The sequence below is a fragment of the Electrona antarctica genome, assembly GCF_951216825.1.
Source record: "Electrona antarctica genome assembly, chromosome: 7".
NCBI lineage: Eukaryota > Metazoa > Chordata > Actinopteri > Myctophiformes > Myctophidae > Electrona > Electrona antarctica.
In genome coordinates this window covers 7033684-7058792 of record NC_136812.1, presented here as the reverse complement: position 1 = coordinate 7058792, position 25109 = coordinate 7033684, and the positions used below count along the sequence as shown (strand labels likewise).

General features: G+C 43.0%; 1 protein-coding gene across 3 annotated transcripts in view; it reads left to right on the top strand.

The window, feature by feature from the left end:
* ect2 (epithelial cell transforming 2) overlaps positions 1-25109 on the top strand; it is a 63135-nt gene that overhangs the window by 25694 nt on the left and 12332 nt on the right. For all 3 annotated transcript variants that reach the window (XM_079506655.1, XM_079506654.1, XM_079506656.1), the window contains exons 14-23: positions 2924-3043; positions 4274-4342; positions 7170-7280; positions 9044-9140; positions 10207-10288; positions 11194-11272; positions 12363-12482; positions 19561-19699; positions 20836-20990; positions 23048-23155. In XM_079506655.1, coding sequence (XP_079362781.1) covers positions 2924-3043; positions 4274-4342; positions 7170-7280; positions 9044-9140; positions 10207-10288; positions 11194-11272; positions 12363-12482; positions 19561-19699; positions 20836-20990; positions 23048-23155 — 1080 coding nt within the window. The remainder of the gene's footprint in view (positions 1-2923; positions 3044-4273; positions 4343-7169; positions 7281-9043; positions 9141-10206; positions 10289-11193; positions 11273-12362; positions 12483-19560; positions 19700-20835; positions 20991-23047; positions 23156-25109) is intronic.

The following is a 25109-nucleotide window of genomic DNA, read 5'->3' as shown; positions in this document are numbered from 1 at the left end:
GCTACTCACAGGTTCTGGTGAGTGGTGACATACAGTAATCGTTATAAGCACAACCCGTGTAGGAATTGGTATGTAGCGTCCTCTTGCGTCACTGGTTCCAGACCACTTCAGGACAGTTGATTAAGAGATCCTCATGGAGCCTTTTCAATTCAAGAGGCAACATTTTACGGGATAGGAAGTGGAACCGTGTATTCCATATATCCTTTGTGATTAGCGCTGCGGTTTCAGCTACACGTGATGCAACTTTACAGTCACAGACACACTATAGTACCAGGACGAAGCTGCTGTTAATTATCTTTACCAACCAGGATGTCGGGAGGGATTTATATTTTCCAGCCATTCTTATTAACCCATTTAGGCCTGACGTCGAAATAAAAAGTCTTCTGAAACAATATATATTCAAAGACTTGTGCCACATTTTCACGATTTTTCAAAAATAGCAGACCTACAAGCTCGTAGCGCGCCACTCGGTGGCGCGCTATGAGCTTGTAGATCTGCTATTTTTCAATAGCTAAAGCATAACATAAGTTAAAACACCAAAAGGGGTTCCCGCCCAAAATGGGTGAAGATCGGCTCAGATCAGCCAACATAGGGAGGCTGGCAGAACCTTCACTAAAACACTCGGGACAACGCTCCAGACGTCCCAGACTCTTCTCCCTTCTGGCTCCAAAACTATGGAATGAACTTCCCATTGCAATCAGAACTGCAGGCTCACTCCCAATCTTCCACCGTAGTCTGAAAACCCACCTCTTCAGACTCTCTTAGGCCCGCAGCACAGGTGTAGGCAAAGGCTAGACTTATGTAACTTATGTAACATTTTACATAGCACTCTATAGTGTACACTCATTTCATATAGTTCAAAATCACTCTTGATTAAGAGCGTCCGCTCCATCCATCCATCCATCTTCAACCGCTTATCCGTAGTCGGGTCGCGGGGGCAACAGCTCCACCAGAGTGCTCCAGACTTCCCTCTCCAGAGCAACATTAGTGACTTCCTCCTGGGGGGATCCCGAGACGTTCCAAGGCCAGTGAGTCGATGTGTTTCCTCCAACTGCACCTTGGTCTGCCCCGGGGTCTCCGCCCAGTGGGACGTGCGTCGAGGACCCTCCCTAGGGAGACGCCCGAGAGGCATCCTAACCAGATGCCCGAACCACCTAAAGTGGCTCCTTTCCAGGCGAAGCAGCATCGGTTCTACTCCGAGTCTCTCTCGTGTGACTGAACTTCCCACCCTATCTCTAAGGGAGATGCCAGCCACACGTCGAAGAAAACTAATTTCAGCCACTTGTATTCGTGACCTTAAGAGCGTCTGCTAAATGCCTAAATTGTAAATTGTGTGTGTGAGTGTTTTTCCTGTTCCCAGCTTTCTGTGGGGTCCTTGAACCAGCAGGCTACCTCTCCAGCCACACCACCATTAACATTCAGCTTGAAACGGTTCTACTATCTCAAGATAGCTTCCATTCAACGGAAAACACCATTCATCAACCGAAAACACCACTAATGACTTTTTTATAGTACCACATTTATTTGGGGTAAAAACGATAAGCCTCTATTGTATTGTATTATGGCTGCCGTCTAATGAGGACAAATACAGCAAAGTCATGTTGATTAACCCATTTTGACCTGAGATCAGATTCTAAAAATGTTTTCAACAATAGCAGACCTACAAGCTCATAGCGCGCCACTCGGTGGCGCGCTATGAGCTTGTAGATCTGCTATTTTTCCATAGCTAAAGCATAACATAATGCTAACAACAAAAGGGGTTCCCGCCCAAAATGGATTAAGCAAAGTTTCGTGGTGGAGTATTTGGCATGACAACAGAGGAGTCCGTTTCATAGCACTTCCTATTCCGTAATTTGACCTGGCCCATTTTTACAGCATAGGGATATATATAATTCATATTCATTACAAAATTATAGTAAAATCTGACAACTCAAAAATGGACTTCAATAGAACGAAAGGCTGAATCAAAAATGTTCATGTTTGAACTTTTGCACGGCCCCATGACTATTATAGTTTTATAAACCACGGCCCCATGACTATTATAGTTTTATAAACCAAACGATTGAGCAAGTCAACTTTCACCTATTCTCTTAATTCAACAAATTCAAGGGAAATGGTATTCACCCCAAATATCTCCTTAATTACCATATAGTAACAGTTTTCCCCCCCGTCCATCAGAACATGCCTTTATAACAAATCCAATCTTATATGGAATGGTATTTAGAGTTCAGGTTAGGTTGACAAGGGTGTCGGGCGAGAGAGACACTGAAGAAATGGCACTATGATTTGCCCACAAGTTCATGCGCAACACAGTCACTGTTCAGTTAAAGCCTGTGTCTGTTTAGGCCTGACGTCGAAATAACAAAAGTCCTCTGAAGGAATATATATTCAAAGATTTGTGCCGCATTTTCACCATTTTTCAAAAATAGCAGACCTACAAGCTCGTAGCGCGCCACTCGGTGGCGCGCTATGATCTTGTAGATCTGCTATTTTTCAATAGCTAAAGCATAACATAATGCTTAGTTAAAACACAAAGGGGTTCCCGCCCAAAATGGGTTAAACAGCAACATACTATGCGTGCATGGGACAGAAAGAGAGGGAGGCAGATTGTGTCATTGTCGGTATATATTATTTTTTGAGGGGTGCAACCACTCCTATAGACAGCTATGTGTGTCCCTGGGTCTGTCCAAGCATGAAAATAGTGTTATAGCGTCTGTTCACCACCAAGTGTCACTGTTGCACAGCCTAACACACACAGGCCAGGGAGTAGGGCTTGTACAGTACAGTACAGTACAGTACAGTACCACTCACTTGAGACGGGTCTTATTTTTATGTAACTTTGGACTGATGTGGAATCCTGTGGAACATAATTGACACAATGAATTAACAATCACTATCCTTTATTTTATTTTTTACCCCCCAGCTATTCAAGGTTCCATTGGAGAAAGAGGGCCAGGTGGGTGGGCCCATCCTGGCGCCAGAGGAAATCAAAACCATATTTGGCAGTATCCCAGACATCTTTGAGGTTCACTCCAAGATAAAGGTAAACTTCAGCATTCAAGAGGTTTTATTTGTCACATGCTCGTCACATCTACGTATGTGTGAAGTGCGAAAAAGGAAACTTTGTAAATGGAGTAACATGAGCTGACAGGAATCTAGTACAAATGTAATGGCGTGGGTTTAACATGTGTGTTGTTCTTACATGTTGTAGTCTAGTCACTGGAAGGGGGTATCATGCACCCCCCGGAAATATACTTCTAACTAGAAAAAGTGCCCTTCTGGGCACAGGTCTCCACCAGGAGGATAGGACTGTGTGAGATGTTGGGCAAAATGTTTAGGAGTAATATAAACATGTTTGATGGCATTTGGATGATTTGAGGCATTTTGTTCCAAAAATGTGTTTTGCAAAAATCAACCTGTTGGTGGCGCTATAACAGGCCAATGTGAAAAGGGTGGGATATATTCCTCAGCCTAGTAAGAAAATGTGTGAAAGATTTCACGTAAATTGCATGCTGTGTTCATGATTTGAGGCTTTTGTTCAAAACGGGGCAATCTTGCTAACTGTGAAAGCCAATTATAGCCAATTAGGATGGAATATGAAATATCGGACAGATCCGACTTGAGCACATGACCATAGAGATGCTGTGTAACGATTTGTGAGATTTTTGGACAGAATCTGGAGGAGTAACATCAAAAAATGTGTTTTACAAAAGTCGGCCTCCTGGTGGCGCTATAACAGGCCGTTCTGGAAAATGTGGGGCAGAGGTTCATCGTTGGCATCCAGGGAGTGTGTGTGCAAAGTTTGGCATCGACCGGGTTAACGGTGCCGGAGATTAGCTGTACACAGACGGACGGAAGGACACACACACGGACGGACGGACACACACACGGACGGAGTGCAAAACATACTCTCTCCCCATGCCTTCGGCCTGGTGGAGACAATCAGTGTTTTCTTATTGGAAAAAATGTGCTGAAAATGATGAGCTATGATAAAAAGTTGTCAAAATGTCCCACCTACCTCAAAACCCCCTTTTTGGTATATGGCTCTGGCGAAATTGTGTAAAGGCAAATATTAATTCACTAAAATTACATAAATAGACATGGTAGTCTGAAATTGGTGATGGAGTATCTTGGCACATAGGGGTAAGTAGCAGAACAGGATTTGGGAGGTTGCTACCATTATATTCTTAAATATGACCCACATCATCATCAGAAACACAAAGAAATATGGTGTCCGTTTGACTAATAACATTGTGTTTGTTAACGTAATCAGGCCGACCTGGAGGAGATGCTGACAGACTGGTCTGAGGATAGGAGTGTGGGAGACATTATCCTGAAATACGTGAGTGAATTAACTGACATCTCTAGCATACCTTCCCATGGTGATGAGGTTTGTCTTTATTTGTGGGGCGCTTTTATTTAACAAGGAGTGCCACCAGCTGCGCCAAGTTAATAAGAAAAATACACATTTAGACCCTGTGGTGAGGTACAGTAGGACCACTGCTGTTTGACAGAATCGCAGTTATCCTCTTCTCAATTAGCACACATTTTTGCTAATGCTTAAGTTAAAAGTTATTCGTTGGTGAAGTTCCAGCTTTAAAGCATGAGCATTCGAGGAACCAAATGATTTATCTTCTAGTGAAGGTGAAGAAGATTTTATGAAATTGGCATGCACATAATTATTGACTGAGAGATTTTTTTTTATTAATGGCCATGAAATAGATTGGCACCCAACAAGCTGGATAGTGGACAGTTAATTAAAGCTATTTAAATCAATACAGTTGAGGTATATTCAGATATTATATGCAAAGATATAACTAGTTGTTGGACTCCTTTTGTTTTCAATCACTAAATAACACTATTGTATTTTATTTAAATGTATATAAAATATACATTACATTGTTTTCTTGTGTTACTTTTTTTAGTTGAGTCAGTAGTGTCGTACGTGGAAAATAAAATACAATTCTGCTGTATTCAGCTAGAGACCCATCAAAAGAAAACAGAATTCATGTCAAATGTTGTTTGGATAAAGGCTTTAGTTTAGTCCTTACAGAGCCTATTATATCGTCTGATGGACAGGAATTCCAGGTAATTGGTTGTAAACATGCTTTTTGTTCATTATTTTGCTGCGGCCAAAACTTGCTCATCAATCTCCCTTACCCCAACTCATCTCTGTCCATAGTGGTTGCAGCTGTGCGCAAAACTGTAGAATCCATTCCTTGTGCATAAGATGCAGCTCTCTACAGCTCATAGTTTTTTTTCTCCGTTCATTGTTATTAAGGAAGGACACAAGAATGGAAACTGTTCACACTTATCTTGCCCAGCCTCGGCAAACTTATTTTTCTCAGTAGCATTATTATAGCACTAGAGATCAGATGAAGGGCTGTGGGGTGAGGTCTGGACATGCAGCACAACAGAGCGTGTAAAAAGGTTCCTTTTGAATTTACCACATAAACCCCTATCTGTAGAACAAAGCGGAGATGCACACGACATGTTTCGACCTATACGGTCTTCTGATGAAGTTTTCCTCCGCTTTAGTTCTATAGATGTGTTATCCCGATTGATCCCAGGAGCACCTTTTTACTATTTTTACATTTTGTATACCTGCACACCTCCTGAGCACCTGGTTGCTTCCTTTCCTCTCCCCATATATTATATATATATATATATATATAGAATACACTTTTTTTTCACCATACTACACCAGAATTATTTGCTGAAAATATAGCTATATTATATATCTACAAGCTCACCATGCGTTGCTTGCAATGCATTATACATGTGCTATTTTTATACAATCTGTTATGACACGCCAAGACTATGGATTCTAGGGTTTACGTGGTTCAGAGCCTGTGATGTGTCAGTTGACGTACTAATGAGTCCTTTTTTTTAGCCAATTGTATTGCTTCTGTAGCTTTTTTTTCTCCCCCACGATTTTGTAACCCATTTTTCACCCCTGTGTGAATTATCTAATGTGATCCTGGGCTCTACACACCCTCCGCCAACCTGGGGAGAGCAACGGACTTGAACTCATGCTTCCTTCATGCATGAGTGTCATGTTGCTCCTTTACACCTGACATGGGGGAGTTTCTCTGGTTGGACGTAGCACGTGGAAGGAACACGTTATTCCAACCAGTTCCTTTCCCCTCCATCAGGTGCCCCGGCTGGCCAGGGGGAGCCAGTTTAGAGACCAGGATTATTGCATGTTTTTTGTGAGGGTACCTACCCTAGGGGACACGGGGAGAACATACAAACTCCTGTAGCTTTAACCAGCTAAAATAAAAAGAACAGCCACATGGCCGATACCGATATGTGGACGATTATTGTATTATTTATTTATTTATTTATTATTTATTATTTGATGGTTTTCCACAACACATTGGGAGTACCAGTAGTACACATACTTTGCAAACTGGCAACCCATTTTGGGCGGGGACCCCTTTTGGGCATCTTAAGCGTTACGTTATACTTTAGCTATTGAAAAATAGCAGATCTACAAGCTCATAGCACGGCACCGAGTGCCACGCTACGAGCTTGTAGGTGGTCTGCTATTTTTGACAAATAGTGAAAATGTGGTGCAAATCTTTGAATATACATTCTTTCAGAGCCAACGTTTTTAACTCATATCTTTGCTTCTGAGGGGTCCCTGGAACAACATATTTTCAGATGGGGGTAGGCGGCCAAATACAGATAATTCTGGGGGTCCTTGACAAGAAATATTTTGAGAACCACTGATAAAGAAACCTAGCTATTTTAGAAAACTGTCAGAAGACATTTTTTAAATTTCGACATCAGGCCTAAGTCGAAATGTAAAGAGAAACTAAACCTGGCAGTGTTATTGCTGTACTGTTTCTATTGGAAAAATCATGTGCAATTATGTAACTCAGGGGGTAGAATATGGCACTAAAAATACCTCTTCTCACTGAGCTACACAGGGAACGGAGTCTCTAACCCTCACAATGTTACTGCTATGCTCTGTGGGCTAAGATTAGTCTCTTCTGGCCAGTGATGGGCTATAGGCTGAAGAAGAAAAGAAACGACATCATGCAAAAACAGATGAACTGTGAACTCTCTCTTTTAGGAAGTAGATAACCCTTTCCTGTGTAGAGGACCACATAAAAGAAACCCACTGTTCTCCTTCTGACTCTCTCTCTCTGTCTCCTCCCCAGTCCAAAGACCTGGTCAGGTGTTACCCGGCCTTTGTTAACTTTTTTGAGGCAGCGAAGGAAACCATTGTCCGGTGTGAAAGACAGAAGCCACGCTTCCACGCTTTCCTCAAGGTAGGATTGGGAACGTGTATGTATGTGTGTGTGCATGCTTGAGCACAAGGGATGTGTAATTAGGGGCACAACTGCATGTGTTGCTTGACAAGCATGGTAAACTGTTCACAGAACGGTTCACTCGTCGTTATCTACAATTCTACATCCCCTTATGCCACTTTAAACGGATGTTTCTTTGCCAACACAAGGAGTTTATCAGCAAAACATTGCATTAGTTTTCTCCAACACAAGTTAATCGTGGCCAATGGCCATACATTTAGATTAAAAACTAAAGACCATACATTTATGCCAGTCCATACAATTTACAATTTAGGCATTTAGCAGACGCTCTTAATCCAGAGCGATTTACATTAAAAAGAACAAAAAAAGCATAGGAATACATCACATATATAAAATGCATTTATCATGAAACATGCGTAAGCTAAGAACGTAACTAGAACATATCTATATAATGACACTATACATATAAACTATACATATATACTATACTATGCTGTACATATGTACTATGATGTGCTATGACTACATACAATGCAATTATTGTGCTGTCTACATGACATGCTACAGTATAAGTCTCTGTCAAATGCTATCTAAAAAGTCTAAAAAGTGCTATCTAAGCGGGTAGGATAAGTGCTATGGGCCATGATGGAGTCTGAAAAGGTGTGTTTTCAGACTACGGCGTAAGATTGGGAGTGATGCTGCAGTTCTGATTGCAACGGGAAATGCATTCCACAGTTTTGGGGCCAGAAGGGAGAAGAGTTTGGGACGTGTGGAGCGTTGTCCCAGCGTTTGGGCTATATATATATATATATACAATATATAGCCCAAATCTTCTGAAGCCTTCAAGCCAAGCAACCGCACTTACATCACCCCAAGTCTACATCATACAAAGGGAAATAGTTCTGTCCCAGCGTCTTTCATTGGTTCTGTGAAGCTGTTATTTTTGTAAATTTCCAAATAGTTTTACAGCTACTTTTAGCCCAGTCACTGAATTTGATGTCACCACCAGACGACGTATCAGTAGATTTTAGATCTTTGATCATCTGGCTTCGCAGACTATTAGGATCTCAATCCAGCGAACAAAGCGTGAAGTTCGGAACCATTCAGTTCAGCTGTATGATCCTCTGAACACCCGGTTCAGTTCAGCTGTATGATACTACTCTGAACACCGGTTCAGTTCAGCTGTATGATGCTACTCTGAACACCGGTTCAGTTCAGCTGTATGATACTCTGAACACCGGTTCAGTTCAGCTGTATGATACTCTGAACACCGGTTCAGTTCAGCTGTATGATACTCTGAACACCGGTTCAGTTCAGCTGTATGATACTCTGAACACCGGTTCAGTTCAGCTGTATGATACTCTGAACACCGGTTCAGTTCAGCTGTATGATACTCTGAACACCGGTTCAGTTCAGCTGTATGATACTCTGAACACCGGTTCAGTTCAGCTGTATGATACTCTGAACACCGGTTCAGTTCAGCTGTATGATACTCTGAACACCGGTTCAGTTCAGCTGTATGATACTCTGAACACCGGTTCAGTTCAGCTGTATGAGACTCTGAACACCGGTTCAGTTCAGCTGTATGATACTCTGAACACCTGGTTGACTACCAGCCAACATACTGTAGTAGAGGGAGTTGACTGACAGGGAAAGATATTGTCTGGCTGGTGGCAATTTCATGCCTTGGTTATCATCGTCCTCCACCGCCACAGTGTTTGTATCACCGTTCTCTTTCTCTCTCTCTCTTTTTCTCCTTCTAGATAAACCAGAGCAAGCCGGAGTGTGGCAGACAGTCCTTAGTGGAACTTCTTATTAGACCCGTACAGAGATTGCCAAGCTTGAACCTCTTGCTCAATGGTAAATGGCGTGACCTGACTTAACACATTTTGGGCGGGAACCCCTTTTGGTGTTAGCATTATGTTATGCTTTAGCTATTGAAAAATAGCAGATCTACAAGCTCATAGCGCGCCACCGAGTGGCGCGCTACGAGCTTGTAGGTCTGCTATTTTTGAAAAATCGAAGGACTGACATAGAAACATAGCTTTTTCAGAAAACTGTCAGGATGTAGAAGACATTTTTAGAATCTGATCTCAGGTTAACAGAAAGATGCGTCCATAATGTTACAACTTAATTAACCATACACAACCAAACCTTTAATATCGTGCGCAAGATATTTCCTAAGAAAAGTCCAGTGATATGCATGACATTCTTAAAGTGTGTGTGTGTGTGTGTGTGTGTGTGTGTGTGTGTGTGTGTGTGTGTGTGTGTGTGTGTGTGTGTGTGTGTGTGTGTGTGTGTGTGTGTGTGTGTGTGTGTGTGTGTGTGTGTGTGTGTGTGTGTGTGTGTGTGTGTGTGTGTGTGTGTGTGTGTGTGTGTGTGTGTGTGTGTGTGTGTTATAATTACACTTCTATATTATACGACTAGAGTAAAATTGAAGAAAGCCCAGCATCCAATTATTTTGCACTATCATGTCAGTCATATGTACGTAAGAGTGCTCTTTAGTGCACAAAGATGATTCTGTTCATAACCAAGAATTAATTTCAAGTAAGAAAACTATTATTTACTATTATTTATTATATATCACATTCTTAATTCTTAAAGGACCACTTTTCAACCAATATTTGAAGATGGATTGAAAAGTGGAATAATTGTGAATAATTGTGAATGAGGCCTATCATTTCTCTGGTGCAAAACTCCATTGATCGTTTGCACTAACCCCGCTATCAGTTGTTTCCCATCTTGCAAGCTGCAGCGCTCTGTCGATTCTATTTATATATAGTATTTTTTGATTATTCCGTCATAAGAAAATCTCTATTCATCTCTGTTCCTTTTATTGACTTCTCCACTCAATTGTATTCTCTTCCTCCTTCACCACATCTTTCTCTCTCCTCTTCATCTGCCCCCTCCTTCGTCACAACATTAGATATAAAAAAGCACACGTCAGATGACAACCCAGACAAGATATCTTTGGCGAAAGCCATCGATGCCCTCAAAGAAGTCTTGACGTAAGTTACCGTGACCGTATCTGTGATGCCTTGGATGATGGTTTAGCTTTATTATTATTACTATGGCCATTTCTCAATAACTTGTGTTCTCTGAAAATGTCATCAGTGACAGGCGAAGTACTGTCTATGACTATTTCAAAAGTTTGCATCTAGCCAAGTTCAGTCCAAATGCCTGGAATGGATGTATATTTGTTGCGTTGGGAGGTATAAGTGAACCTGGGACAGTCGAGTATCCCAGAATGTATTTCCAGCCACCAAACTGCAGCAAAGTCTTTTTGGCAATAGTTTATTTGTTTAAACCTCATCTGTGTTTATTTGCTTCTAATAAACAGATGTTATGCTCTTGTGTTTTGCCAAGTCCCGTAAAAGACGCGCAGTGATTGACCAGTACATTCACTTTGATTGGCACTTTTTCATGTCAAGGACCCCCAGATTGATACTAATCAGTCCGCGGACCCCCATTTGAAAAGTTATGCCAGGGACCCCCATATAAGAGATCAGTTTTACGGTTCTAGCAGTGCTTCTCAACCCGTTTAATTTCAAGGACCCCCAGTTTGACATGCATTAGTCTACAGACCCCATTTAAATGGCATTTCTATCTATGGGACCCCAATTTATATTGTAAAATCAATGTTAATTTAACTCTGAGAGTGTCCCAAATGGACCCTAATGGGTCCATTTGGTTCCATTTGTACACTCTGAGTTACAGACCCATAAGGATCCATTTGATTCCAAACTATCATTTAACTGGGGACCCCCTGGAACTCCCTCAAGGACCCCTGGGGGTCCCCAGACCCCACTTTGGGAACCACTGAGTTAGACTTTAATATATTAGCGCCCCTCACTTCACACAGGTGTGATTTTGACTTCATCACTTCCATCCTAATTCTTTTCTCTTTCCCCAGCCACATCAATGAGGCCAGGAGGATGACGGAAGGCCAGAAGCAGTTCTTTGATGTGGTGTATGAAGTAGACGGCGTTCCTGTAAGTTAGAACATTATTGGATTGTTGGAGTATATATTGTTTGGTCTAGTATTCATATATGGGAAATTCTAAGCGAGTTGAGGTCAAGCAGAATTCACTCCAGGAGACTCGAGATCAAATAGCCATGGCCGCCGTGGCCGGGCCCTCAGACTTTGCTTCTTGTCTGACAGGCAGTTTCTCCATCTTCGTTACATCCACATAGATACGCCTACACCTAGTTTGAAACTTTATTTTCAATATTCTGTAAGTTCCATATTGAAGTCCCCCTCCCTTATTTTCTGCAAAAATAAGCGTTTTTTTTTCTTCCTTCTAAATAAATCCTTTGACTGAAAGCAAGTTCCGACGTACAAGTAAACAACGATGCACTTTGTCATGAAAACACTCTTTCTGGAGCACTGCTGTTTTTAGATGCTTTTAAGAGAATCTGTTTATCAAGGGTTGAATTGGGGGTTAGTCCCTGTGACTGTGACTGACTGACTGAGGGGAGAGAAGTGCACGTATCCGCCTGGGTGACGGCAGACTGCCGGTGCTTTGGAATGGGGGGGTCAGGTCAACAAATGGAATTAATTCTGTACTGGCCATATATAGAGCGTGTCCTGAGTGTACAGGGTTAAGAATCAACATACGGAATGTCATAACAGGTCAGCTCCATATATGGAGATCTAAGGCCTAAGGTTTTGAGGTCGGATGTAGGTAGAGTTTCTGTCCGGCTCCATATATGCAGATCTAGGTGATGATCCAGTCTTCTCCATGTATGGTTATCCAGGGTTGGATGTGGTCAGTGTTGTGATCTTCATATATGGAGATGGCCATATATGGTGGCGTGATGCCATGAGGCGTGACCATATATGGAGGGGTGATGTCACGAGGTGTGACCATATATGGAGGCGTGACTAACGGATGGGATATGCAGGTTTTCATAGTAAATGCAACCTACAGTCACAACAAAATGGTGTCAGAAATCCCATAAAAGCCTCAAACTGATTTCTTCAACCGTTTGGCTCAGAATGATAATAATACCTAAACATCCATCATTATGACATCATGACATTTAATTTATCTTTTATTCCATGTACTCTCTCTTCTGCAGGCCAACCTGCTGTCCTCTCATCGCAGTCTGGTGTGCCGAGTGGAGACCATCGCTTTGGGAGACCAGCTGTGTGACCGCGGAGAACAAGTTACACTCTTCCTGTTCAACGACTGCCTTGAGGTAACACAAACACACACACGCACACATCCGTACGGACAGTGGTGCTAAAATAAAGTGTATGAAGACGATGTTTGTTGACCAAATGTTGACTCGCACAGAGATCAACTGGACTTAGGTTAGCCCTGGTCCAGTGTGTCAGCGAGTCTCTCACTGACACCCATCCATCCACTTCTCTCTAGCAATTTTCCCACTGCCGTGCGAGGGTTTAGAATTCCCCGAAAATAAACAAAACGACGTAACTACTCACCGAATCAAAGCCTGCTAGACCTTGGTAAAAGTCTATTCTCCAGGCTGGGAAGCGTGTCAGGTTCCTCAGCTTCTCTCTAAAATGCACTTTGTGCCATTTTAATAAAGCAATGTACCGGACAGAGTAACTTCTTCTACTACGGCATTTCCGGGTTGTGCCTGCGCCGAGCCACTTGGATGCATTTTATTTCATGACAAAAATGGTGCATTTTAGAGAAGCTGGGGAACTGAGACTCTTCCAAGCTTTGAGAATAGACTTTTACCAAGGTCTAGCAGGCTTTGTTTTGGTGAGTAATTACGTCGTTTTGTTTATTTTCGGGGAATTCTAAACCCTTGCACGGCAGTGGGAAAATTGCTACAGAGCAGTGGATGGATGGGTGTCCGGCAGTGCGTCAGTGAGAGACTCGCTGACGCACTGGACCATGTTAATGGGGCACAATTATTGGTTTGTGTGCTTTTTACAGTATTTTTTTACTGTCGAAGCCGTTTTTACTCGTTCATGTGTCTGGCCCAAGCTGCAATAAGCTCATGGATTAAGTGTGTAGGACACATGATGGCACCAGTGTGTGGTGGCTCCTTTCACGCTGTTTCACAAATGACATATTTGGACTTGGGCCAGCAATATTTTTTTTTCAGTTGTGTGATTTTATTTTGTTTTAATCCATGTAAGTAGTTGCAGTACCTATGATCGGCCTGCATGCCTATTGCGCTTCAGTTCTCCCTCTCAGTCCTGGGGGCTTGGCACAACACCAGTTGATCTCCATATACAGTATAGGCATAAAAGGGACACGGATAGGTACAATTATCTGACAAAGCCCCCAACTCTATGACTCAGAAATATTGGTGGGATGGGCAGTGTGACGTAGACTCTGTCTAGATGTGAGCCCAACCTCTAGTGAGATCAAAACCCTGCAGATTGTTTCCTCATCGGTGTAACCTCCATTCTGTGTTCCCTCTCTAGAATAATGTTCCAGAGTAGGTTAAATTATGTTACAGGTAGGGTAAGTGATTTTCTTTGGTTAAAATAAGTGTTAAAAAGCTCTATTGCGAGTCTCCATCCATGTCTCCCCAGCTTTTTACTGAACAGAAAATGCATTTTCAGGTCTGGATACCAATTTTATCCAAACAGGAATAGAGAACTCAGTCAGGAGGATACAGATTAAACAAGTGAAGAAATGAGCAGACGAAATTGGAACTGGAACACCCTTAAAAATTAAGCTGATGTATGGCTACTTTCTCCTGATTGGCTGAAATGTTGTCACCTACCTGGAAAAGGTTTTTCTGTTTATGTATTATTAATAAAGAGCTGGAGAGACAGTGCAGAGACCCCCTGTTATTGAACGAACACTATAGTAGTGCTGCACAATTAACCCATTTAGGCCTCAACATTTAAAAAAAATCTTCTAAATCTTCCAGTTTTCTGAAATAAATATTTTCACGATTTTTAAATGTAATAGACCTACAAGCTCATAGCGCGCCACTTGGTGGCGCGCTATGAGGTTGTAGATCTGCTGTTTGCTAAATTATAACCTAATGTTTAAAACACCAAAAGGGGTTCCCACCCAAAATGGCTTAATACAAAAATATCTAGATCTAGACACCTGTGCAATCTCATTTAGTGAAGAATCGTGCAGCACTAGTTGGCTGTCCAATTCATTTTAGTTAGTAGTTACTCATGTGTGTTTTTTTTCTCTCTTTTTAAAAATAAATATTTTCATGGAAAAATGAGAATCGTGATCATTTCTTGTGGAGGAAAATCAAGATTCAATATTGGGAAAAGAATCGTGCAGCACTAAACTATAGCAATGATTACCATCATAATTTATTGATTAACCTTTTAACAAAAAAAACGTTGTTACTTTAAAACCTAAGAAGTAAGAATATCACTTAACCTACCTTAACAGTTTAACTGCATAACCTGTGTACCAAGCTATTTAATCCATGTTCTCCCCCTGCGTAATACGCTAAACCCGTTATTTGTGTTTAATTCGCCGTTTTGTAATAATTTAACAGTTTGACGGCCGCTAATTGTTTAATCCAGTGTTCCACCGCGCGTAAAATGCTATACCCGACATTTGTTTAATGCGTTTAATTCACAGTTTTAAAATAATTAAAAAGAAACGGCGGATTTATCCGGGACCTGATGACGAGGCCGTCGCGTTATGATGACGAAACCGGAAATCAAGTCATCATCTGGGCTGCTAGGGCTTCTGGGAAATTGAGCTCAATGTAAGTGGACGGGGGGTTTGTTTGGACTACAATGCCTCATAGAGGCGGATCCTGTACCGCATTGTAATGGCCGCTGGTGCTGATGATCATAACATGCCGACGGACTATTTTTCGCCGGATTTTTGTCGTTGAAAGCTGCAAATACTTCAGCGTATGCTCTAAAGGTAATAAAACAATCTCGGCAGCATAGAATATTTGATTAAATAGTGGGTAACGCGTTTTATGGAGTCAAACTAAATATTGGTGTTTTGGTGTTTGTCGCGGACCTGGTGAAGAGGCGGACGCGTTATGATGACGTAACTGGAAATCAACCAACCAACCGCCGGCTTGCAAGGGCTTCTGGGTAACTGAGTCCAATGCAAAGTGAACGAGGGTGTAGGGACAATCTTAGCTCGCTTTGCTCTTTGTCTATGACCCGGATCAAGGAAGTGGCTTTTTTTGTCGGCTCGATAACAAATCATTGGAGTGTTTTCAAGCGGACTTTCATGGATCAAAGGCACAAATACTTCGGCGTTATGCTCCAAAGGTAATTAAACAATCCCGGCAGCCTCTGTATATGTCATATACAGTAAAGCCCTCAAAGTGTTAAAAATCGATTCTATGTAGCCAGAAGGCTAAACTTCATTAAACACTCCTCGTTTGCCTCTGCCACTCGCTCAGTATAAATATCTCTGTGACTTGAGATGCTTTTAAAAAGGGGAAATCCAGCGGCGACGGCTTTGTTGGAGAGAGAAAGTGTGAATAATTTATGTGGACAATTTGTCGTTGCTGACACAGGTTGTGTGTTTGTGTACGTCTTAATTAGCAAAAGGCTGGCATTGGAACAGGATGAGCATTCAAGAAAGAGATGGGGTTGGAGGATGATTCAGGAGCATCAGTGTCCCCTCCTAATGAGCTCTGTATCTGTGTGGCACATGGACGGAACGCACGCACACACATGCAGACACACATGCACACACATACACTGTTGCAAACGGAGGGAATGCCATATCCACACATGTATGTTATTAGTGCTGCACAATTCTTGAATCTCAATTTTCCTCCACAAGAATTTGAGATGACGATTCTCACACAATTCTAATTTTTTCCCATAAAAATGTTTATTAAAAACATAAACAAAAACATAAGAGTAACTATAATGAATTGGACAGCCAACTAGTGCTGCATTATTCTTCACTATTATTTACAAAATGAAATTGTCTGAATCTGTATAATTTTCGATTAATTGTGCAGCACTAATGTACGTACAAGAATGTTTGTCTATGTTTCTGTCAGTGATGCTCAACCTTTGTCATGTCAAGGACCCCCAGAATTATCTGTATTTTGCCGCCGACCCCCCCATCTGAAAATATGAGTGCCGCGCTATGAGCTTGTAGATCTGCTATTTTTCAATAGCTAAAGTGTAACATAATGCTTGAAACACCAAGAGGGGTTCCCGCCCAGAATGGGTTAACCTACTTTATGAATGAACAATGGTATGTGTGTCTTTAACTTATAACGGCTCAGCGTTCAGACACAACGCACGTCCCACACGCTAATTATCCTGACGTTAATGAGTGGGATCTTTCACTTGTGAAGCCTCCATTGATTCGATGCCAAGTAATGCTTTATGTGTCACTAGATGATGGTGTTGTACACCGAAAATAGCAGATTTACAAGCTCGTAATGTGCACACACACACACACCGTTAGGAAGAGTGGTATCACCAATATTTCTACATTCCTGAGGTAATTGGCCACCATTAAAGGACCATTTCACCCATAAAGTGTCTTTAAAAAGACAATCAATGGATTTAGGTTTAGGCAGCATTAGCAAATGGTTCTACAGGAATATGCTGTGGAACATGCAGAGATTTTGGTGTAATAAGATTTTTTTTTAAAGAATGTAAGAGGCCATAAAAGCACTTCAGGGGTTCTTGTGTGAGAACATTGTCCCCCGACACACACACACACACACACACACGTATACATTAAATTCAAAGAAAGCCTGCACACATCTGTGAATCAATAACCTCAAGAGGAGGTTCGGGGGCGGTAGAGGGAATTTGCAGCGACTTAATACCACTTCAGTAACTTGAGTGATTAGCAGAGTGAGTGTGTCAGCTGGAAAATACATTGACTTCTTTGAAGGTAATTGGTAAATGAGAGTCAGCGAGTACGATCAGCTGATAAGCTGTCAAACGGGGGTCAACAGGGCTGATGCACGCACAACTTCAGTGCCCTGCTGCCTGAGCTAACGTAATGTTTCATTTATATACTTCTTTGTACATTTTGAATTCCTACAAATCTCTCCTTCATAGTGAAGTCCTCAGTGTATGTCTAACTCAGAGAGTGGTGTGTGTGTGTGCTTGAGCAACCTGGTCTCACCCAAACACGGTGAAAAGGCACGTATTGGCTTTGAAAACCCCCAAAATCTGTACATATTGCACTGAAATCCTCCCCATGGACTGTAACGGAGGAAGCGCAACGTTCAACACAGCAACTCGCTCGCTTTAGCTTGCTCGTGGTCTCTCTCGTGGCTCGAGACGACTCGGGGCCCCGTCCGAGTTGTACAGACAATAGCACAGAATCGTAAATGATGTCAAACCCGAACTCGCCCAAAAAAGGTGAAATGACATACAATACTAGTGAAGCCACGCCTCCATCGCGGTAAAAACTGTAGTACATTCCGTCTATGTACGGAATTGCCAATCCATGGTATTTCAATGTGTTTGGGTGAGATCAAGGTGTGTTTGGGTGAGATTCTGGGCGTGTTTGGGTGAGATCGGGGCGTGTTTGGGTGAGATTCTGGGCGTGTTTGGGTGAGATCGGGGCGTGTTTGGGTGAGAACGGGGCGTGTTTGGGTGAGATCGGGGCGTGTTTGGGTGAGATCGGGGCGTGTTTGGGTGAGATCGGGGCGTGTTTGGGTGAGATCGGGGCGTGTTTGGGTGAGATCGGGGCGTGTTTGGGTGAGATCGGGGCGTGTTTGGGTGAGATCGGGGCGTGTTTGGGTGAGATCGGGGCGTGTTTGGGTGAGATCGGGGCGTGTTTGAGTGAGATTAGGGCGTGTTTGGGTGAGATTAGGGCGTGTGGGTGAGATCGGGGCGTGTTTGGGTGAGATCGGGGCGTGTTTGGGTGAGATCGGGGCGTGTTTGGGTGAGATCGGGGCGTGTTTGGGTGAGATCGGGGCGTGTCTGAGTGAGATTAGGGCGTGTTTGGGTGAGATTGGGGCGTGTTTGGGTGAGAACGGGGCGTGTTTGGGTGAGATCGGGGCGTGTTTGGGTGAGATCGGGGCGTGTTTGGGTGAGATCGGGGCGTGTTTGGGTGAGATCGGGGCGTGTTTGGGTGAGAACGGGGCGTGTTTGGGTGAGATTGGGGCGTGTTTGGGTGAGATCGGGGCGTGTTTGGGTGAGATCGGGGCGTGTTTGGGTGAGATCGGGGCGTGTTTGGGTGAGATCGGGGCGTGTTTGGGTGAGAGTGGGGCGTGTTTGGGTGAGATCGGGGCGTGTTTGGGTGAGAGTGGGGCGTGTTTGGGTGAGATCGGTGCGTGTTTGGGTGAGATCGGGGCGTGTTTGGGTGAGAGTGGGGCGTGTTTGGGTGAGATCGGGGTGTGTTTGGGTGAGATCGGGGCGTGTTTGGGTGAGATCGGGGCGTGTTTGGGTGAGATCGGGGCGTGTTTGGGTGAGATAGGGGCGTGTTTGGGTGAGATCTAGGCGGGCTCGCTTGAGACTTTCATGTCGCTCTGTCTAACTGCCCTTGACTCCTTACCTGCCTGCTCGCCTTATCTCGGCGTATCATTCTTACTAAAGCCTTCCGGTTTACAGCATTAGTGAAGTTTGTTTGACAATGATCAACACAGTGCATAGCATATTTGTCAGCTTCAGACCTCCAATTGGATAACATTAACATATATATCAAATTAGAGTGTCATTGATTAGAGTGTCATTGACTTGTAATATGGTTTAATACTGTGTTTTTAGGAATAACGATGTCCCAATCAAGTTTTTTATTTAACCGTTTTTGTTCATTAGGATCTCATTTACTCAATCACAATAGAATGTTTTGTTTATAAAATGGTCTGACATAACGGGAAACTGTACGGATTTATGTCAAATAACAACACAAACTCATAGCTTTACTGTTAAGACACAGACCGATCATGCTTACTGTTGTGCGAGTCCTGTCCCCCCCCCCTCCAAATTAAACCTTGTTTAATTTGTTATAATTTTAAAGACTGTCCCTAGTATAAGAAGTAAGAACACAATGGTTAACTCCTCCCACCTCTGCTTCACCTCAGCGTTGGATGGATACCTGCTGCTCCTGGAGCTGGTCCTTCACACATGAGCAGATCCGTTCCATTCTCCTCCTCCGCCATTCAAATAACAATATGCCTGGCACACCTGAAGCCAATGGGAGATGACACTCTTGATTGGCTTCATTCATGTTGTGTCTAAAAAGCACGCATGGCTAATTAAGAGATTAAATATAAACCTTGTTATGATGAGCCCAGATAATAAGCTGTTTTTGCAAGTTAGTGCTTAGATTACTGTTTGCACTTGTAATGTTTCTGTCTATATTGTAGCTGAACCATGACGTCTTCCATCCATGTTTGTGCTTCTGCGCAGATTGCCAGGAAACGTCACAAGGTGCTGACTACGTTTAAGAGTCCAGTGGGGCAGACGAGACCCCCGGCCCACCTCAAACACATTATGCTGATGCCTCTGTCTCAGATCCGGAGAGTACTGGACCTGCAGGACACCGAAGGTAAACAAACGAACGTACAGACTACAGACCACACGCACAGGCACAGACCGCGCACAGGCACAGACCACACACACACGCACAGGCACAAACCACACACACAGACCACACACATGCACAGACCCAGACACGCATAGGCACAGACCACACGCACAGACCATACACACAAACTTCCACTCCTACACAATCTCCCCCGCTCAGACACACAAACATTTAATCAACACGCCCAAACGTACTCACACGCAAACACGCGAGCGGGCCGCGCCCAATGCCTCAGTTCTGCACGCACGCACACCTACCTCACCCCCACAGATGGTAGAGTCATCTTCATAACCGCATGAGGGCATGCATGTTTTCAAGTGAGGGCGGTGTGTGTGTGTCTGACACAGTTAACAGTGACTGTCTGTTTGCAGCACCTCCAGCTCTTTGACAGGGACAAACACGCCCTGTCAATGTTCATTCTGGGTGTTTGGAACACACACACATGGAGTAAGAATAAAAAGGTCCGCACACCAATTTCAGCTCCCAATAATCTTTACTTGAGGTAATTGGATGTGCGTGTCTTTCGGCTTTTTGTTCAGCCTCTTTTGCTACTGGAACACACAAACATACATGGTTACGCACGCACACACACACACACACACTCTGACACACCCACACACACACTCTCTCTCTTTAACACATACACACAGTGAAAGGAGCCTCTTGCGAACACAATAATCCGATATGGCATGAAGCACAGTGTGTTATCAGAGACAGAAGAGTGATGTTTATGTTTGGATGCTTAACGTTTTATATTTCTGTACAGACTGTATTACAAAACAACAATGGACTGTCTCTTGTCTGCTGGCTTCCCTCTGTTTCTCATCTCTGTTTTCTCACTGTCCAACAAAAAGTCTTTTTTAATCCTTTATTTTGTGCTTTTCTCTCTCACACTTGGCACCACAGTTTTCATCTGGTTTTGTATCGCTCCCTCAATCTCTCTCTTTATCCCTCTCACCTCCCTCCCGCCCGCTTCCCCTCTCACATTGTGCATCTCTCTCCCTCTCTCTATCTATTGTAGTGTCTGCACGGTAAAATGGAACCTTGCAATCTTGTGGAGTTAAATGAGCTGTGTTGTGCTCTCCTCTCTCCTCCAGACTGTGTGAATGCGTTTGCGCTGCTGGTGCGTCCTCCCACCGAGCAGGAGAACATGCTGGTGAGCTTCCAGCTGACCGCGGAGGAGACGGTCAAGAGCACCTGGCTGCGCTCGCTCTCTCGCGCCGTCGCCAACACCATCTGCAGGGCCGACGCTGTGAGTCGCTGAGTGGTTCATACACACTTTAAACAGTTTTCTGAAAAACCTATGTTTCTGTGTCGGTGGTGCTCGACCTTTTTCATGTCAAGGAAACCCCCAGAATTATCTGTATTTGGCCGCGAACCCCCATCTGAAAATATGTCGTTCCAGGCCCCCCGGAAGCAAAGATTTGAGTTAAAAACGTTCACTCTGTAATAATATATATTCAAAGATTTGCGCCACATTTTCACCATTTAAAAAAAATAGCAGATCTACAAGCTTGTAGCGCGACACCGCGCTATGAGCTTGTAGATCTGCTATTTTTCAATAGCTAAAGTATAACATAATGCTTAAAACACAAAGGGGTTCCCGTCTAGAATGTGTTAAAATAAATGCTTGTTTACTGCATATCCGTGAGGTATGTCTGGTGTTATTTAGATGGAAACAAATCAAGTGGAAAGTATACGGCAATCATCAGATGCTGGACAGGAAGGGGAGGTACCTCACAATGGAAATGTTTAATTTCTTGTATGTGTTCAATACATTACTGAATACGAGCATACCAAGTAGGACTAGGAAGTGGGAGCAATAGAATCACAAACAAAACGAAACATATAATGTTGCATAAGTGAATGCATTATTCTGCCCTCCTAGAAAAGTCTGGCCGGCTTGGTCCCTTCGTAACCCCTCGTCGGTTTTAGACCTTTCCCAAAAAAATAAAATAAAGCAACTACAAAGGCACACATTCCCTGAGCCCAGGGAAGGTCTCATTACAAAATAGTTCCCTGGGAGTGAATTAAGAAGCCTAGCCACGTGTAGCACTGGAGCTGCCTCTAAATCCGAACAGTCCAAGTAAATGAGTGGAGGCTTGAGGGAAAAAAAGGGATGGGGGTGCGGGGGTAGAGTTATGGCAGCCAAGTTGTAATGGGCCGGCTGAGCTTAGCAGTAATTGAGTGGTCTCGACCGACACGTATAATTCTGTTGATAATTAAAGAGCAGCATGATCGTCATCAGCCAGGAAAGATCTGGAGGTGAGCGACTGGGGCCACCCGTTGTACTCTGTGGAGTCGGCAGCAGGGGGCGATGTTGGCCTCTGGTCCTGCCTGGCAGCACACAGCTGCAATCCTAATGCTGTTTTCACTGGGTCAGTGCTGCACTATGAATACCAAGGAGTCAGGACCCTCTGCTTGTTAATCCATTTTGGGCGGAAACCCCTTCTGGTGTTTTAAACATTATGTTATAATTTAGCTATTGAAAAATAGCAGATCTACAAGCTCATAGCGCGCCACCGAGTGGCGCGCTGCGAGCTTGTAGGTCTGCTATTTTTGAAAAACCGTGAAAATGTGGCCCAAATGTTTGAATATATTCTTTCAGAGCGTTCGTTTTTAACTAAAATCTTTTTTTTTAACTTCATCATTTTCAGATGGGGGTCGGTGGACAAATACAAATAATTCTAGGGATCCTTGACATGAAATAGTTTGAGACATAGAAACATGGGTTTTTCAGAAAACTGTCAGGATTTAGAAGGCATTTGTAGAATCGTTCCCAGGAACTTCCCAGGCCTAAATGGGTTAATAGTGGACTGACTGCAGAGAGGAGGGGAAGGCTAGAGAGCAGGGAATAAAGACTGTGTATATAATATATATACAGTATGTGTACTGTACATCCCTACAATACATCTCCAGTGATGTAAATAGGTTTTCAATGTAATGAGTCCCGGGATGCAGGAATGGTCTTTTTAGATGAATCCCAGGGACATTTTATGAGTCCCACTTCAACAACGTTAGGAGTCATATTTTTGCCATTTTTACAAATTGCAGCATTTAACTCCCATTCCATTTTATATGGTTATAATGTGGTTACCGGTATATTCATGTAGAAAACAGAAGAAGACATGACTATTATAACTAAAGCTAGCAGAAAAAAACAGTACAGTAGTGCATCCCATGGATGCAGAGGTTGTTGTTTTATTGCGTCCCTTAACTATAAACTGCGTTTTGGGATGCAAAATGCACCCTATTTTAATCTCTGCACATGTATTTGATTGTGTTCCTTTGTGTTTCGTTCAAACCCAGGAGGACATCATCCAGTGCACGGATCCCGACTCCCTGCAGGTCACCACCAAGGATATGGACAGCACGTTGAGCAAAGCCTCCCGAGCCATCAAGAAGACTTCCAAGAAGGTAACTAACTTTTACGGTTTGGGCCAGTCTGAGTCGGATGGAGGCTAGAGCCGAATCAGTGCTATTATATCTCTTTACAACCTGTCAGCATTACAGTGTTCATCGCTCAAAATGCTTGTTCTCTGGGTCACGCCCACCACCACCACGGAGTCTAGCGGTTTGAATTGGCCCGTTTAGGCCTGACCTCGAAATTAAAAAAAAATCTTCTAAATCCTCCAGTTTTCTGAAATAAATATTTTCACGATTTTTCACAAATAGCAGACCTACAAGCTCATAGCGCGCCACTCGGTGGCACGCTATGAGCTTGTAGATCTGCTATTTTTCAATAGCTAAATTATAACATGTTTAAAACATTATGTTACACCAACACCAAACCTCGAAATAAAATAAAAAATCTTCTAAATCCTCCAGTTTTCTGAAATAAATATTTTCACGATTTTTCAAAAATAGCAGACCTACAAGCTCGTAGCGCGCCACTCGGTGGCACGCTATGAGCTTGTAGATCTGCTATTTTTCAAAAGCTAAATTATAACATGTTTAAAACATTATGTTACACCAAACACCAACACCAAACCTCGAAATTAAAAATAAATCTTCTAAATCCTCCAGTTTTCTGAAATAAATATTTTCACTATTTTTCAAAAATAGCAGACCTACAAGCTCGTAGCGCGCCACTCGGTGGCGCGCTATGAGCTTGTAGATCTGCTATTTTTTCAATAGCTAAATTATAACATAATGCTTAAAATACCAAAAGGGGTTCCCGCCCAAAATGGGTTAGGGGTGCACGATTATGAAATTATGACCGATTATCCGATTATTTGCAGGGTCATCATATCTGCCGATACCGATTCTGACCGATTCCGATATTATACGGATTATGCTGCCTTCAAACATTAGAAATACACAAAACAAAAGCGTAAATATTTCATATTCCGTCATCAATATCTGTGGAAAATAATCTGGATTATTTTGAGACCGATCCGATGCCAGGTATGGCATTTTCATGGTTGATTTCGATTGTATCGTGAATCACTACTTTGAATCCAACAATCCGATTTTGGCTGAGAATCTGTATGGACACAATTGGCTGTGTATGGAGGAGGGAAGCTGGGAAGGGCGGGCGGGGGGTCTCTGTTTGCTGTCCATACGCCTATGGGCAGGCCGTCTCCTGCTGTCAGTGGGGAATGTTGGGTGGAAGTAGCGCGGGGATGCCCAATGGGGGGTCGTTGCATGGCAGGGAGCCAGTAGCCTGGGTACAACAGCTGTGGGGAGGCAATAATTGGTCATAATTACTAAATGGGGAGGGAAAAACGGTGTAGAAATGTTGTGGCTCTACTATATTTAGAAGAGGGGAGAAGAGTTCTGGTTGAAGAATAAGGTTGGACGAGAAGAGGCATTCTATGAGTGCTGCACTGCCGATTATATACAGAATAACAGCAATGTTAGTTTTTACTGTACGCCGCTGGCTGGCAGAGCCCAATAGACACAAACTAAAGTAATGCATGATAATATCAGAGAGTTGTCTCCCATTACTTGATAAGTAGTTTAACCCATTTTGGGCGGGAACCCCTCTTGGTGTTTTAAGCATTATGTATGTTATACTTTAGCTATTGAAAAATAGCAGATCTACAAGCTCGTAGCGCGGCACCGAGTGCCGCGCTACGAGCTTGTAGGTCTGCTATTTTTGAAAAATTGTGAAAATGTGCCTTAAATCTTTGAATATATATATAATTATTACAGAGTGAACATTTTAACTCAAATCTTTTTTTCTGGGGAGGTCCCTGCTGGAACAACATATATTTTTCAGATGGGGGCGGAGGCCAATTACATATAGTTGTTGGGGTCCTTGAGCACCACTGATACAGAAACAAGGTTTTTCAGAAAACTGTCAGGATTTTGTAGACATTTTTTAAATTTCGACGTCCGGCCTAAATGGTTTAAATACTAGTAGGAC